Source organism: Hemiscyllium ocellatum, unplaced genomic scaffold (genome assembly GCF_020745735.1).
Source record: "Hemiscyllium ocellatum isolate sHemOce1 unplaced genomic scaffold, sHemOce1.pat.X.cur. scaffold_3074_pat_ctg1, whole genome shotgun sequence".
Classification (NCBI taxonomy): domain Eukaryota; kingdom Metazoa; phylum Chordata; class Chondrichthyes; order Orectolobiformes; family Hemiscylliidae; genus Hemiscyllium; species Hemiscyllium ocellatum.
Genome location: NW_026868303.1, coordinates 25,001 through 37,500, shown reverse-complemented (window position 1 = coordinate 37,500; position 12,500 = coordinate 25,001). Strand labels below are relative to the sequence as shown.

The 12,500-nt window shown below is 61.6% G+C and overlaps 1 protein-coding gene across 1 annotated transcript in view; it reads right to left on the bottom strand.

Annotated features, from left to right (window-relative positions):
• Nucleotides 1-4,925: 4,925 nt before the first annotated feature.
• supt16h (SPT16 homolog, facilitates chromatin remodeling subunit) overlaps nt 4,926-12,500 on the bottom strand; it is a gene marked incomplete at its 5' end in the record, with an annotated part of 32,553 nt that continues 24,978 nt past the window's right edge. The window contains 5 exons of the mRNA XM_060823031.1: nt 4,926-5,030; nt 7,574-7,648; nt 8,872-9,001; nt 10,058-10,187; nt 10,905-11,074. Coding sequence (XP_060679014.1) covers nt 4,933-5,030; nt 7,574-7,648; nt 8,872-9,001; nt 10,058-10,187; nt 10,905-11,074 — 603 coding nt within the window. The remainder of the gene's footprint in view (nt 5,031-7,573; nt 7,649-8,871; nt 9,002-10,057; nt 10,188-10,904; nt 11,075-12,500) is intronic.

The following is a 12,500-nucleotide window of genomic DNA, read 5'->3' as shown; positions in this document are numbered from 1 at the left end:
TGTGTGTGGGGTGGGGAGGGGTGGGGAGGGGGTGCGTGGGGGCTAGCGAATGTCAGTTGAGGGTAAATTGGGCACGGGGGAGAAGGGCAGTTGCTGGGAGGAGCTGTGATCCCACTCCCCAGTCTGAGGAGACCAGCACCTCCCCTTCCCCCCCCCCCCCCCGCCCCGGGGCTGACCCACACTACAAACGGAAACCTCAGGCTACAGCGAGAGAGAAAAAACATCATCATGCCCTCCCACTTGCTCCCCCCAGGACCCCCATTCCTCACGATGGGGACGTGCAGCGAGTGACCCTGGGGACATCGGACCGTGCCTGTCCCTCAGATACAGAGCCGCGTCAGCCCACCCACCATCTCCTCGTCACCCCCCCCTCTCCCACACCCGAGAGAAAGGGGGAGATAGACACAGACCCTCACAGGCAGAGACGGAGAGAGACTGAGAGCCATCGCTGCATTGGTCTGTATCCACACTCAAACCAGGGCAGAGACAGAGCAAACACCGCAGACAGAAAACAATGTCTCTCTGTCTCTCACTGTCTCTCACTCTCTGAGACATTCACAAACACTCAGGCACACAGACATCAACACACACACTCACTCTCAAACATACGTCCCCATACGGACACACACTCTCCCTCCCAGACACACACACACCCACACCCAGACTCTCAGACACACTCTCTCTCCCAGACACACACACACACCCAGACTCTCAGACACACTCTCTCTCCCAGACACACACACACCCAGACTCTCAGACACACTCACGCCCACATCCAAACACACACACACACACCCACACCCAGACTCTCAGACACACTCTCCCTCCCAGACACACACACACCCACACCCAGACTCTCAGAGACACACTCTCTCTCCCAGACACACACACACCCAGACTCTCAGACACACTCACGCCCACACCCAGACACACACACACACACCCACACCCTCAGACACACTCTCCCTCCCAGACACACACACACCCACACCCAGACTCTCAGACACACTCTCCCTCCCAGACACACACACACCCACACCCAGACTCTCAGACACACACTCTCCCCCCCAGACACAAACACACCCAGACTCTCAGACACACTCTCCCCCCCCAGACACACACACACGCCCACACCCAGACTCTCAGACACACACTCTCTCCCTCCCAGACACACACACACCCACACCCAGACTCTCAGACACACTCTCTCTCCCAGACACACACACACCCACACCCAGACTCTCAGACACACTCTCTCCCCCAGACACACACACACCCACACCCAGACTCTCAGACACACTCTCTCTCCCAGACACACACACACCCACACTCTCAGACACACTCTCTCTCTCCCAGACACACACACACACACACCCAGACTCTCAGACACACACTCTCTCCCAGACACACACACGCCCACACCCAGACTCTCAGACACACTCTCCCTCCCAGACACACACACACACCCACACCCAGACTCTCAGACACACTCTCCCTCCCAGACACACACACGCCCACACCCAGACTCTCAGACACACTCTCCCTCCCAGACACACACACACCCACACCCAGACTCTCAGACACACTCTCCCTCCCAGACACACACACCCACACCCAGACGCTCAGACACACTCTCTCTCCCAGACACACACACGCCCACACCCAGACTCTCAGACACACTCTCTCTCCCAGACACACACACACCCACACCCAGACTCTCAGACACACTCTCCCTCCCAGACACACACACACCCACACCCAGACTCTCAGACACACTCTCTCTCCCAGACACACACACACCCAGACTCTCAGACACACTCTCTCTCCCAGACACACACACACCCAGACTCTCAGACACACTCTCTCTCTCCCAGACACACACACACACACCCAGACTCTCAGACACACACACACCCAGACTCTCAGACACACTCACGCCCACACCCAGACACACACACACACCCACACCCAGACTCTCAGACACACTCTCCCTCCCAGACACACACACACCCACACCCAGACTCTCAGACACACTCTCCCTCCCAGACACACACACACCCACACCCAGACTCTCAGAGACACACTCTCTCCCCCCCAGACACACACACACCCACACCCAGACTCTCAGACACACACACTCTCCCAGACACACAGACGCCCACACCCAGACTCTCAGACACACACTCTCCCTCCCTGACACACACACACCCACACCCAGACTCTCAGACACACTCTCTCTCTCCCAGACACACACACACACCCAGACTCTCAGACACACTCTCTCTCCCAGACACACACACACCCAGACTCTCAGACACACTCACGCCCACACCCAAACACACACACACACCCACACCCAGACTCTCAGACACACTCTCCCTCCCAGACACACACACACCCACACCCAGACTCTCAGAGACACACTCTCTCCCCCCCAGACACACACACACCCACACCCAGACTCTCAGACACACTCTCCCTCCCAGACACACACACACCCACACCCAGACTCTCAGGCACACTCTCTCTCCCAGACACACACACACCCACACCCAGACTCTCAGACACACGCTCTCCCTCCCAGACACACACACACACCCACACCCAGACTCTCAGACACACTCTCCCTCCCAGACACACACACACCCACACCCAGACTCTCAGACACACTCTATCTCCCAGACACACACACACCCACACCCAGACTCTCAGACACACACTCTCCCTCCCAGACACACACAGACGCCCACACCCAGACTCTCAGACACACACTCTCCCTCCCTGACACACACACGCCCACACCCAGACTCTCAGACACACACTCTCCCTCCCAGACACACACACACACCCACACCCAGACTCTCAGACACACTATCCCCCAGACACACACACACCCACACCCAGACTCTCAGACACACACTCTCTCCCAGACACACACACACATCCACACCCAGATTCTCAGACACACTCTCTCCCAGACACACACACACACCCACACCCAGATTCTCAGACACACTCTCTCCCAGACACACACACACGCCCACACCCAGTCTCTCAGACACACTCTCTCCCAGACACACACACACACCCACACCCAGACTCTCAGACACTCTCTCTCCCAGACACACACACACGCCCACACCCAGACTCTCAGACACACTCTCTCTCCCAGACACACACACACCCACACTCTCAGACACACTCTCCCTCCCAGACACACACACGCCCACACCCAGACTCTCAGACACACTCTCTCTCTCTCCCAGACACACACACACCCAGACTCTCAGACACACTCTCCCTCCCAGACACACACACACCCACACCCAGACGCTCAGACACACTCTCTCTCCCAGACACACACACACCCACACCCAGACTCTCAGACACACTCTCTCCCTCCCAGACACACACACACCCACACCCTGACTCTCAGACACACTCTCCCTCCCAGACACACACACACCCACACCCAGACTCTCAGACACACTCTCTCCCTCCCAGACACACACACACCCACACCCAGACTCAGACACACTCTCCCTCCCAGACACACACCCACCCACACCCACACTCCCAGACACACTCTCTCCCTCCCAGACACACACACACCCACACCCAAACTCTCAGACACACTCTCTCTCCCAGACACACACCCACACCCAGACTCTCAGACACACTCTCCCTCCCAGACACACACACACCCACACCCAGACTCTCAGACACACTCTCCCTCCCAGACACACACACACCCACACCCAGACTCTCAGACACACTCTCTCCCAGACACACACACACCCACACCCAGACTCTCAGACACACTCTCTCTCCCAGACACACACACACCCAGACTCTCAGACACACTCTCTCCCCCAGACACACACACACCCACACCCAGACTCTCAGACACACTCTCCCCCCCCAGACACACACACGCCCATACCCAGACTCTCAGACACACTCTCTCTCCCAGACACACACACGCCCACACCCAGACGCTCAGACACACTCTCTCTCTCCCAGACACACACACACCCACACCCAGACTCTCAGACACACTCTCTCTCTCCCAGACACACACACACCCACACCCAGACTCTCAGACACACTCTCTCTCTCTCAGACACACACACACCCACACCCAGACTCTCAGACACACTCTCTCCCCCAGACACACCCAGACTCTCAGACACACTCTCTCCCCCAGACACACACACCCACACCCAGACTCTCAGACACTCTCTCTCCCAGACACACACACACACCCCCAGACTCTCAGACACACTCTCTCCCCCAGACACACACACCCCCAGACTCTCAGACACACTCTCTCTCCCAGACACACACACACACCCACACCCAGACTCTCAGACACACTCTCCCTCCCAGACACACACACGCCCACACCCAGACTCTCAGACACACTCTCTCTCCCAGACACACACACACCCACACCCAGACTCTCAGACACACTCTCCCCCAGACACACACACGCCCACACCCAGACTCTCAGACACACTCTCTCTCTCTCTCTCAGACAGGTGGGTGGGGAATTGGCGTACGTGTGCAGCCTGGGGACGTAGCGAGAGGAGGTCACACAACCAACCAACCCCCAGCCCGCCCTGCCTGCCTCCCCCCTCAGTTTTTTTGGACATCATCACATCTCGTATTGGTCTGAAATATTCACAAAATTAAAAAAAAAAGCGACAGACAGGGAGACCGACCCGGAAAAACGGGAACGCCGCAAGACAAGGAAAAAGAAAAGAAAGACCCTTTATCGAGAACGTCAAGTCTGAGTGGAGCCGAGGGCGAGGGGAGTGAGAGCAGGATCCCTGGATCCCAACCTCCCTCTCTCTTCCCTCGTCCCTTCCTCCCCCCCACCCCCACCACCCCTACCCCACCTCCCACCCCCCAACCCCCCCACCCTCAGGCTCATTTCCGTCTCTTCTTTTTGCTGCTGATGTTGATCACTGGTCCTTTCCTCTTCCGAGTCCGGGAGTCCTCCTCTTCCTCATGGTATTCCCGGTCAGCTGTGGGGGTGGGGAGACGGGGGGCAGGGGGGGAGAGAGAGAGAGAGAGGGGGAGAGGGTGAGGAGTCATCGTCGTCGCCGAGGGGGGGGCGCATGCGGAGGTCAGACCCCGAGGAGAGGGGGGAGTCGGCAGGGAGTACACAGACAGTTGGAGCGAGGGTGAGGGGGGGTGATGCCGAGACGTTTGCCCTCTGGAGGGTTGAGGGGTGGCCTGACAGAAACGTACCAATCAATGGGGGCTGGGGGAGGGGTCGACTGAGTCTCCATTTTCGCCCCATGTCTGAGCGGGTCCCCTCCCACAGTCCAGGGGTGTGCAGGTTAGGGGGGGGGGGATTGGCCATGCTAAATTACCCATAGTGCCCAGGGATGTGCAGGTTAGGGGGGGGGGGATTGGCCATGCTAAATTACCCATAGTGCCCAGGGATGTGCAGGTTAGGGTGGGATTGGCCGTGCTAAATTACCCATAGTGCCCAGGGATGTGCTGGTTAGGGTGGGGGATTGGCCGTGCTAAATTACCCATAGTGCCCAGGGATGTGCGGGTTAGGGTGGGGATTGGCCGTGCTAAATTACCCATAGTGCCCAGGGATGTGCAGGTTAGGGTGGGGGATTGGCCGTGCTAAATTACCCATAGTGCCCAGGGATGTGCGGGTTAGGGTGGGGTTTGGCCGTGCTAAATTACCCATAGTGCCCAGGGATGTGCAGGTGAGGGTGGGTTGGCCGTGCTAAATTACCCATAGTGCCCAGGGATGTGCAGGTCAGGTGCCTGAGTCAGGGGTAGCAGTTGTTAGGGAAGGGGTGGGTTACCCTCTGGAGGGTCGGTGTGGGCTGAAGGGCCTGTGTCCACCCTGGGGCGATGTTTTGTCCCCCAAACAGAGGGTGGGGTGTGGGTGGGATGACCTTCCTGAGGAAGTGGAGGGGTCTAGGGGACAGATACAACACTCGGGGAAGGGCACAGACAGGGACAGGAGCAGGGAGGAACTGGTTTCCTTTGGGAATCACGGGGCCCAAGGGTCTGTTTCCGAGCTGTCCAGTGAGGGTGAGGGTGAGGGGGAGGGGGAGGGGGAGGAGGTGGTGGGGAGGAGATGCACGCACTGACAGGGACGTCGCACACCGCACAGAACAGAGCTCACGGGGCCCAAGGGTCTGTTTCTGAGCTGTCCAGTGAGGGTGAGGGTGAGGGGGAGGGTGAGGTGGTGAGGGTGAGGGGGAGTAGGTGGTGGGGAGGGGATGCACGCACTGACAGGGACGTCCCACACCGCACAGAACAGAGCTCACGGGGCCCAAGGGTCTGTTTCTGAGCTGTCCAGTGAGGGTGAGGGTGAGGGGGAGGGTGAGGGGGAGGGGGAGGGGGAGGGGGAGTAGGTGGTGGGGAGGGGATGCACGCACTGACAGGGACGTCCCACACCGCACAGAACAGAGCTCACGGTGCCCAAGGGTCTGTTTCTGAGCTGTCCAGTGAGGGTGAGGGTGAGGGTGAGGGTGAGGGGGAGGGTGAGGGGGAGGGGGAGGGGATGCACGCACTGACAGGGACGTCGCACACCGCACAGAACAGAGCTCACGGTGCCCAAGGGTCTGTTTCTGAGCTGTCCAGTGAGGGTGAGGGTGAGGGGGAGGGGGAGGTGGTGAGGGGGAGGGGGAGTAGGTGGTGGGGAGGGGATGCACGCACTGACAGGGACGTCCCACACCGCACAGAACAGAGCTCACGGGGCCCAAGGGTCTGTTTCTGAGCTGTCCAGTGAGGGTGAGGGTGAGGGGGAGGAGGTGGTGGTGAGGAGGAGATGCACGCACTGACAGGGACGTCCCACACCGCACAGAACAGACCCGCTGCACGCGACCGGGAACGACTCCCGGGAAATCTGAGCGAGCTCAAAGCGCGAACGGAAATGGCGATAAAGGAGGCGAGGAACGGGACAAGACAAACACAGGGAAAGGAGACCGGGAGGAGGGAACCAGGCAGTCAGGGGATGGCCCTTCGGGGTTGGGAGCAGTGTCCCAGAGGCAGTGACCTACCAGCCGGGGGGATAGAAGGATTCCTGGCAACGTCCAGCCCCCCAGGGGAAGGGGGCAGGGGCAGGTGGGCAGACTCCCCACGGCCCGGGAGAGGGGAGGAGTGGCTGGAGTTGGATCCCGTTTTCCGAACCTCTCCCGGCTTCGTGGATGGGGGTGTGGGGGATGGGAAGGGGCGTCGGACGCACAGCGAAGGGCTGCGACGTGGACAAACGCAGAGATCCCGCCCCCAGCAACCACCGGGAGGGAGTATTACCCGCCCTGCCTCACCCGCAAACTCAACACGGCGTCACCATTTTGGAGGGAGGGTCACGCCGACAGGTTAATCCCGCCCTCCATCGTGGGACGGGAAAAACCCAGCAGGAGCAAAAACTCCAAAAATACACTTGGGGAAAGGTGGGATTCCGCTCGTTGGCCGGAGGAACGGGAGAGCTGAGTGTGACTGAAACGGGTCGATAAAGGGCCAGCAGAGATTAGACGGGCCAAAAGGGCCTGTACCTGGTGAACACAGGTTGGTAAAATCGTTCCCAACTCACCTCGGCGTGCTTCCTCCTCCAGCTCATCCCAATCCTTCCCACTCTCCTCCTCGCTTCCCAACGTCTCCTCACTCGCTGCACGGGGGACAGAAACAACACAGTGCTCACTCACCCGGACCCTCCGATAGGGCCCGCTCCCTCAGCGCTGAGCCTCCGACAGGGCCCACTCCCTCAGCACTGACCCTCCGACAGTGCGGCACTCCCTCAGCGCTGACCCTCCGACAGTGCGGCCCTCCCTCAGCACCGACCCTCCGACAGTGCGGCACTCCCTCAGCACTGACCCTCCGACAGTGCGGCACTCCCTCAGCACCGACCCTCCGACAGGGCGGCCCTCCCTCAGCACTGACCCTCCGACAGTGCCCACTCCCTCAGCACTGACCCTCCGACAGTGCGGCACTCCCTCAGCACTGACCCTCCGACAGTGCGGCACTCCCTCAGCACTGACCCTCCGACAGTGCCCACTCCCTCAGCACTGACCCTCCGACAGTGCCCACTCCCTCAGCACTGACCCTCCGACAGTGCGGCCCTCCCTCAGCACCGACCCTCCGACAGTGCGGCACTCCCTCAGCGCTGACCCTCCGACAGTGCCCACTCCCTCAGTGCTGACCCTCCGACAGTGCGGCACTCCCTCAGCACTGACCCTCTGACAGTGCCCACTCCCTCAGCACTGACCCTCTGACAGTGCCCACTCCCTCAGCACTGACCCTCCGACAGTGCCCACTCCCTCAGCACTGACCCTCCGACAGTGCGGCCCTCCCTCAGCACTGACCCTCCGACAGTGCCCACTCCCTCAGCACTGACCCTCCGACAGTGCGGCCCTCCCTCAGCACTGACCCTCCGACAGTGCCCACTCCCTCAGCACTGACCCTCCGACAGTGCGGCACTCCCTCAGCACTGACCCTCCGACAGTGCCCACTCCCTCAGCACTGACCCTCCAACAGTGCCCACTCCCTCAGCACTGACCCTCCGACAGTGCGGCCCTCCCTCAGCACCGACCCTCCGACAGTGCCCACTCCCTCAGTGCTGACCCTCCGACAGGGCCCCACCCCTCAGCGCTGACCCTCCGACAGTGCCCACTCCCTCAGTGCTGACCCTCCGACAGGGCCCCCCCACTCAGCGCTGACCCTCCGACAGTGCCCACTCCCTCAGTGCTGACCCTCCGACAGGGCCCCCCCACTCAGTGCTGACCCTCCGACACGGCCCACTCCCTCAGCACTGACCCTCCGACAGTGCCCCCTCCCTCAGTGCTGACCCTCCGACAGGGCCCACTCCCTCAGCACTGACCCTCCGACACTCACCGGATTCCTCCGTCTCTGAGGAGTAATCCTCATCGCTGTCCTCGTCCTCCAAGTCATCCTCTTCCTCCGAGGGATTGAACGTCTCGTCTTCCAGCTCTGACTCAGAGTCCTGCTCCTCGGCTTCACTGCCCTGGGGAGGGGGAGGGGGAAAACAGGGAGTGGGGGGTCAGCAACATCATCACAGCAAGGTCAGGGAGAGTCTGTCAGCGGGAGGTGGGGTAACAGGGACAGGGAGGGGGTTAGAGGGACAGGGAGGGGGTTAGAGGGACAGGGAGGGGGTGTAGGGGGTTACAGAGACAGGGAGGGGGTGTAGGGGGTTAGAGGGACAGGGAGGGGGTTACAGCGACAGGGAGGGGGTTACAGCGACAGGGAGGGGGTTACAGCGACAGGGAGGGGGTTACAGCGACAGGGAGGGGGTGTAGGGGGTTACAGAGACATGAGGGGGTGACAGCGACAGGGAGGGGGTGTAGGGGGTTACAGCGACAGGGAGGGGGTTACAGCGACAGGGAGGGGGTTACAGCGACAGGGAGGGGGTTACAGCGACAGGGAGGGGGTGTAGGGGGTTACAGAGACATGAGGGGGTGACAGCGACAGGGAGGGGGTGTAGGGGGTTACAGCGACAGGGAGGGGGTTACAACGACAGGGAGGGGGTTACAGCGACAGGGAGGGGGTTACAGGGACAGGGAGGGGGTTACAGCGACAGGGAGGGGGTGTAGGGGGTTACAGAGACAGGGAGGGGGTGTAGGGGGGTTACAGAGACAGGGAGGGGTGTAGGGGGGTTACAGAGACAGGGAGGGGGTGTAGGGGGTTACAGAGACAGGGAGGGGGTGTAGGGGGTTACAGAGACAGGGAGGGGGTGTAGGGGGGTTACAGAGACAGGGAGGGGGTGTAGGGGGTTACAGAGACAGGGAGGGGTTGTAGGGGGTTACAGAGACAGGGAGGGGGTGTAGGGGGTTACAGAGACAGGGAGGGGGTTACAGAGACAGGGAGGGGGTTACAGAGACAGGGAGGGGGTTACAGAGACAGGGAGGGGGTGTAGGGGGTTACAGGGATAGGGATGGAGGGGGTGACAGGGATTGAGAGAGGGGGTGACGGGGATAGGTAGTGACAGAGACAGGGAGAGGGTGTGATAGTGGTAGGGAGAGGGGGGGTGACAGAGGTAGGGAGGGGACACTGCCGCACGTACGTCACCCTCAGGCTCCAGGAACGACCAGCCTCCTTGCTCGAAGAACCCCTCAGGGTCATCGACGATGGTCTTCATGATCTTAGTCCAGTTCAGGGACTGCACCCCCTCGGTGTACTTCAGATCGCAGGAGCTGGGGGGGGGGGGACAGTAATCACACACACACTCAGTCAGTGACCCCCACCCACCCTCGGGTACACCCCCTCCCTCCCTCCCCACGTCCCCGGGTCTACAGTGTACTTCAGATCGCAGGAGCTGGGACAGCACGGGGTTAGATACAGAGTAAAGCTCCCTCTACACTGTCCCCCCCCATCCCAGGGACAGGGACAGCACGGGGTTAGATACAGAGTAAAGCTCCCTCTACACTGTCCCACCCACTGCCATCCCAGGGACAGGGACAGCACGGGGTTAGATACAGAGTAAAGCTCCCTCTACACTGTCCCCCCCCATCCCAGGGACAGGGACAGCACGGGGTTAGATACAGAGTAAAGCTCCCTCTACCCTGTCCCCCCCATCCCAGGGACAGGGACAGCACGGGGTTAGATACAGAGTAAAGCTCCCTCTACCCTGTCCCCCCCATCCCAGGGACAGGGACAGCACGGGGTTAGATACAGAGTAAGGCTCCCTCTACAGTGTCCCCCTCCATCCCAGGGCCAGCACGGGATGAGATACAGAGTAAAGCTCCCTCTACAGTGTCCCCCTCCATCCCAGGGCCAGCACGGGATGAGATACAGAGTAAAGCTCCCTCTACAGTGTCCCCCTCCATCCCAGGGCCAGCACGGGATGAGATAGAGAGTAAAGCTCCCCCTCGCGTCCCTCCGGCCCGGGAGAGCCCCCCCCGGGTCCGTACTTGAGCCACTCCTTGATGGGGTCGAAGGAGGCGACGGGAATGGCGTTGATCATGGTGACCTTCTTGCTGTAGTCTTTGTACACGATCACCATATCGAAGTTCTTCAAGTGGAACTGCACTCGCTCAAAGTGAACCAACTCCACCTCGTCCAGCGTCACCACGAACGGAGGCTGGGGGAGGGAAGGAGAGAGAGACACAGCCCCCCTTGAGGGGGTTAGTACAGGGGGGTACACCGAGGGAGGGTCACACAGCCCCCCCCCCCCCGAGGGGGTTAGTACAGGGGGCTACACCGAGGGAGGGAGACACAGCCCCCCCCCCGAGGGGGTTAGTACAGGGGGGTACACCGAGGGAGGGAGGGTCACACAGCCCCCCCGAGGGGGTTAGTACAGGGGCTACACCGTGTGTGTGTGTGTGTGTGTGTGTGTGTGTGTGAGAGAGGGGCGAGGGGGGAGTTAGCCCCGTGTGTGTGAGGGGGGAGGGGGGGAGAGTTAGCCCCGTGTGTGTGAGGGGGGAGGGGGGGAGTTAGCCCCGTGTGTGTGAGGGGGGGGGGGGGGGGGAGAGTTAGCCCCGTGTGTGTGAGGGGGGGGGGGGAGTTAGCCCCGTGTGTGAGAGGGGGGAGTTAGCCCCGTGTATGTGAGGGGGGGGGGGGGGGGGGAGTTAGCCCCGTGTGTGAGAGGGCGGAGGGGGGAGTTAGCCCCGTGTGTGTGTGGGGGGGAGGGGGAGTTAGCCCCGTGTGTGTGAGGGGGGGAGGGGGCAGTTAGCCCCGTGTGTGTGTGGGGGGGAGGGGGAGTTAGCCCCGTGTGTGTGTGGGGGGAGGGGTGGGGGGAGTTAGCCCCGTGTGTGTGTGGGGGGAGGGGTGGGGGGAGTTCGCCCCGTGTGAGAGAGGGGGGGGGGGGGGATGGGGGAGTTAGCCCCGTGTGTGTGTGAGGGGGGAGTTAGCCCCGTGTGTGTGTGAGGGGGTGGGGGGGGAGATGGCCCCGTGTGTGTGAGGGGGTGGGGGGGGAGTTAGCCCCGTGTGTGAGAGGGGGGGGGGGGGGGAGTTAGCCCCGTGTGTGAGAGGGGGGAGTTAGCCCCGTGTGTGTGTGTGTGTGTGTGTGTGTGTGTGTGTGGGGGGGGGGGGGGGGGGGGGGGGAGGGTTAGCCCCGTGTATGTGAGGGGGGGAGGGGGGGAGTTAGCCCCGTGTGTGTGAGGGGGGGAGGGGGGGAGTTAGCCCCGTGTGAGAGAGGTGGGGGGAGGGGGGGAGTTAGCCCCGTGTGTGAGAGGGGGGAGGGGGGGAGTTAGCCCCGTGTGTGAGAGGGGGGAGGGGGGGAGTTAGCCCCGTGTGTGAGAGGGGGGAGGGGGGGGGGGAGTTAGCCCCGTGTGTGAGGGGGGGAGAGTTAGCCCCGTGTGTGTGAGGGGGGAGTTAGCCCCGTGTATGTGAGGGGGGAGGGTTAGCCCCGTGTGTGTGAGGGGGGAGGGGGGGGGGGGAGTTAGCCCTGTGTGTGAGGGGGGGAGAGTTAGCCCCGTGTGTGTGAGGGGGGAGTTAGCCCCGTGTATGTGAGGGGGGGGGGGGTTAGCCCCGTGTGTGTGAGGGGGTGGGGGGGGAGTTAGCCCCGT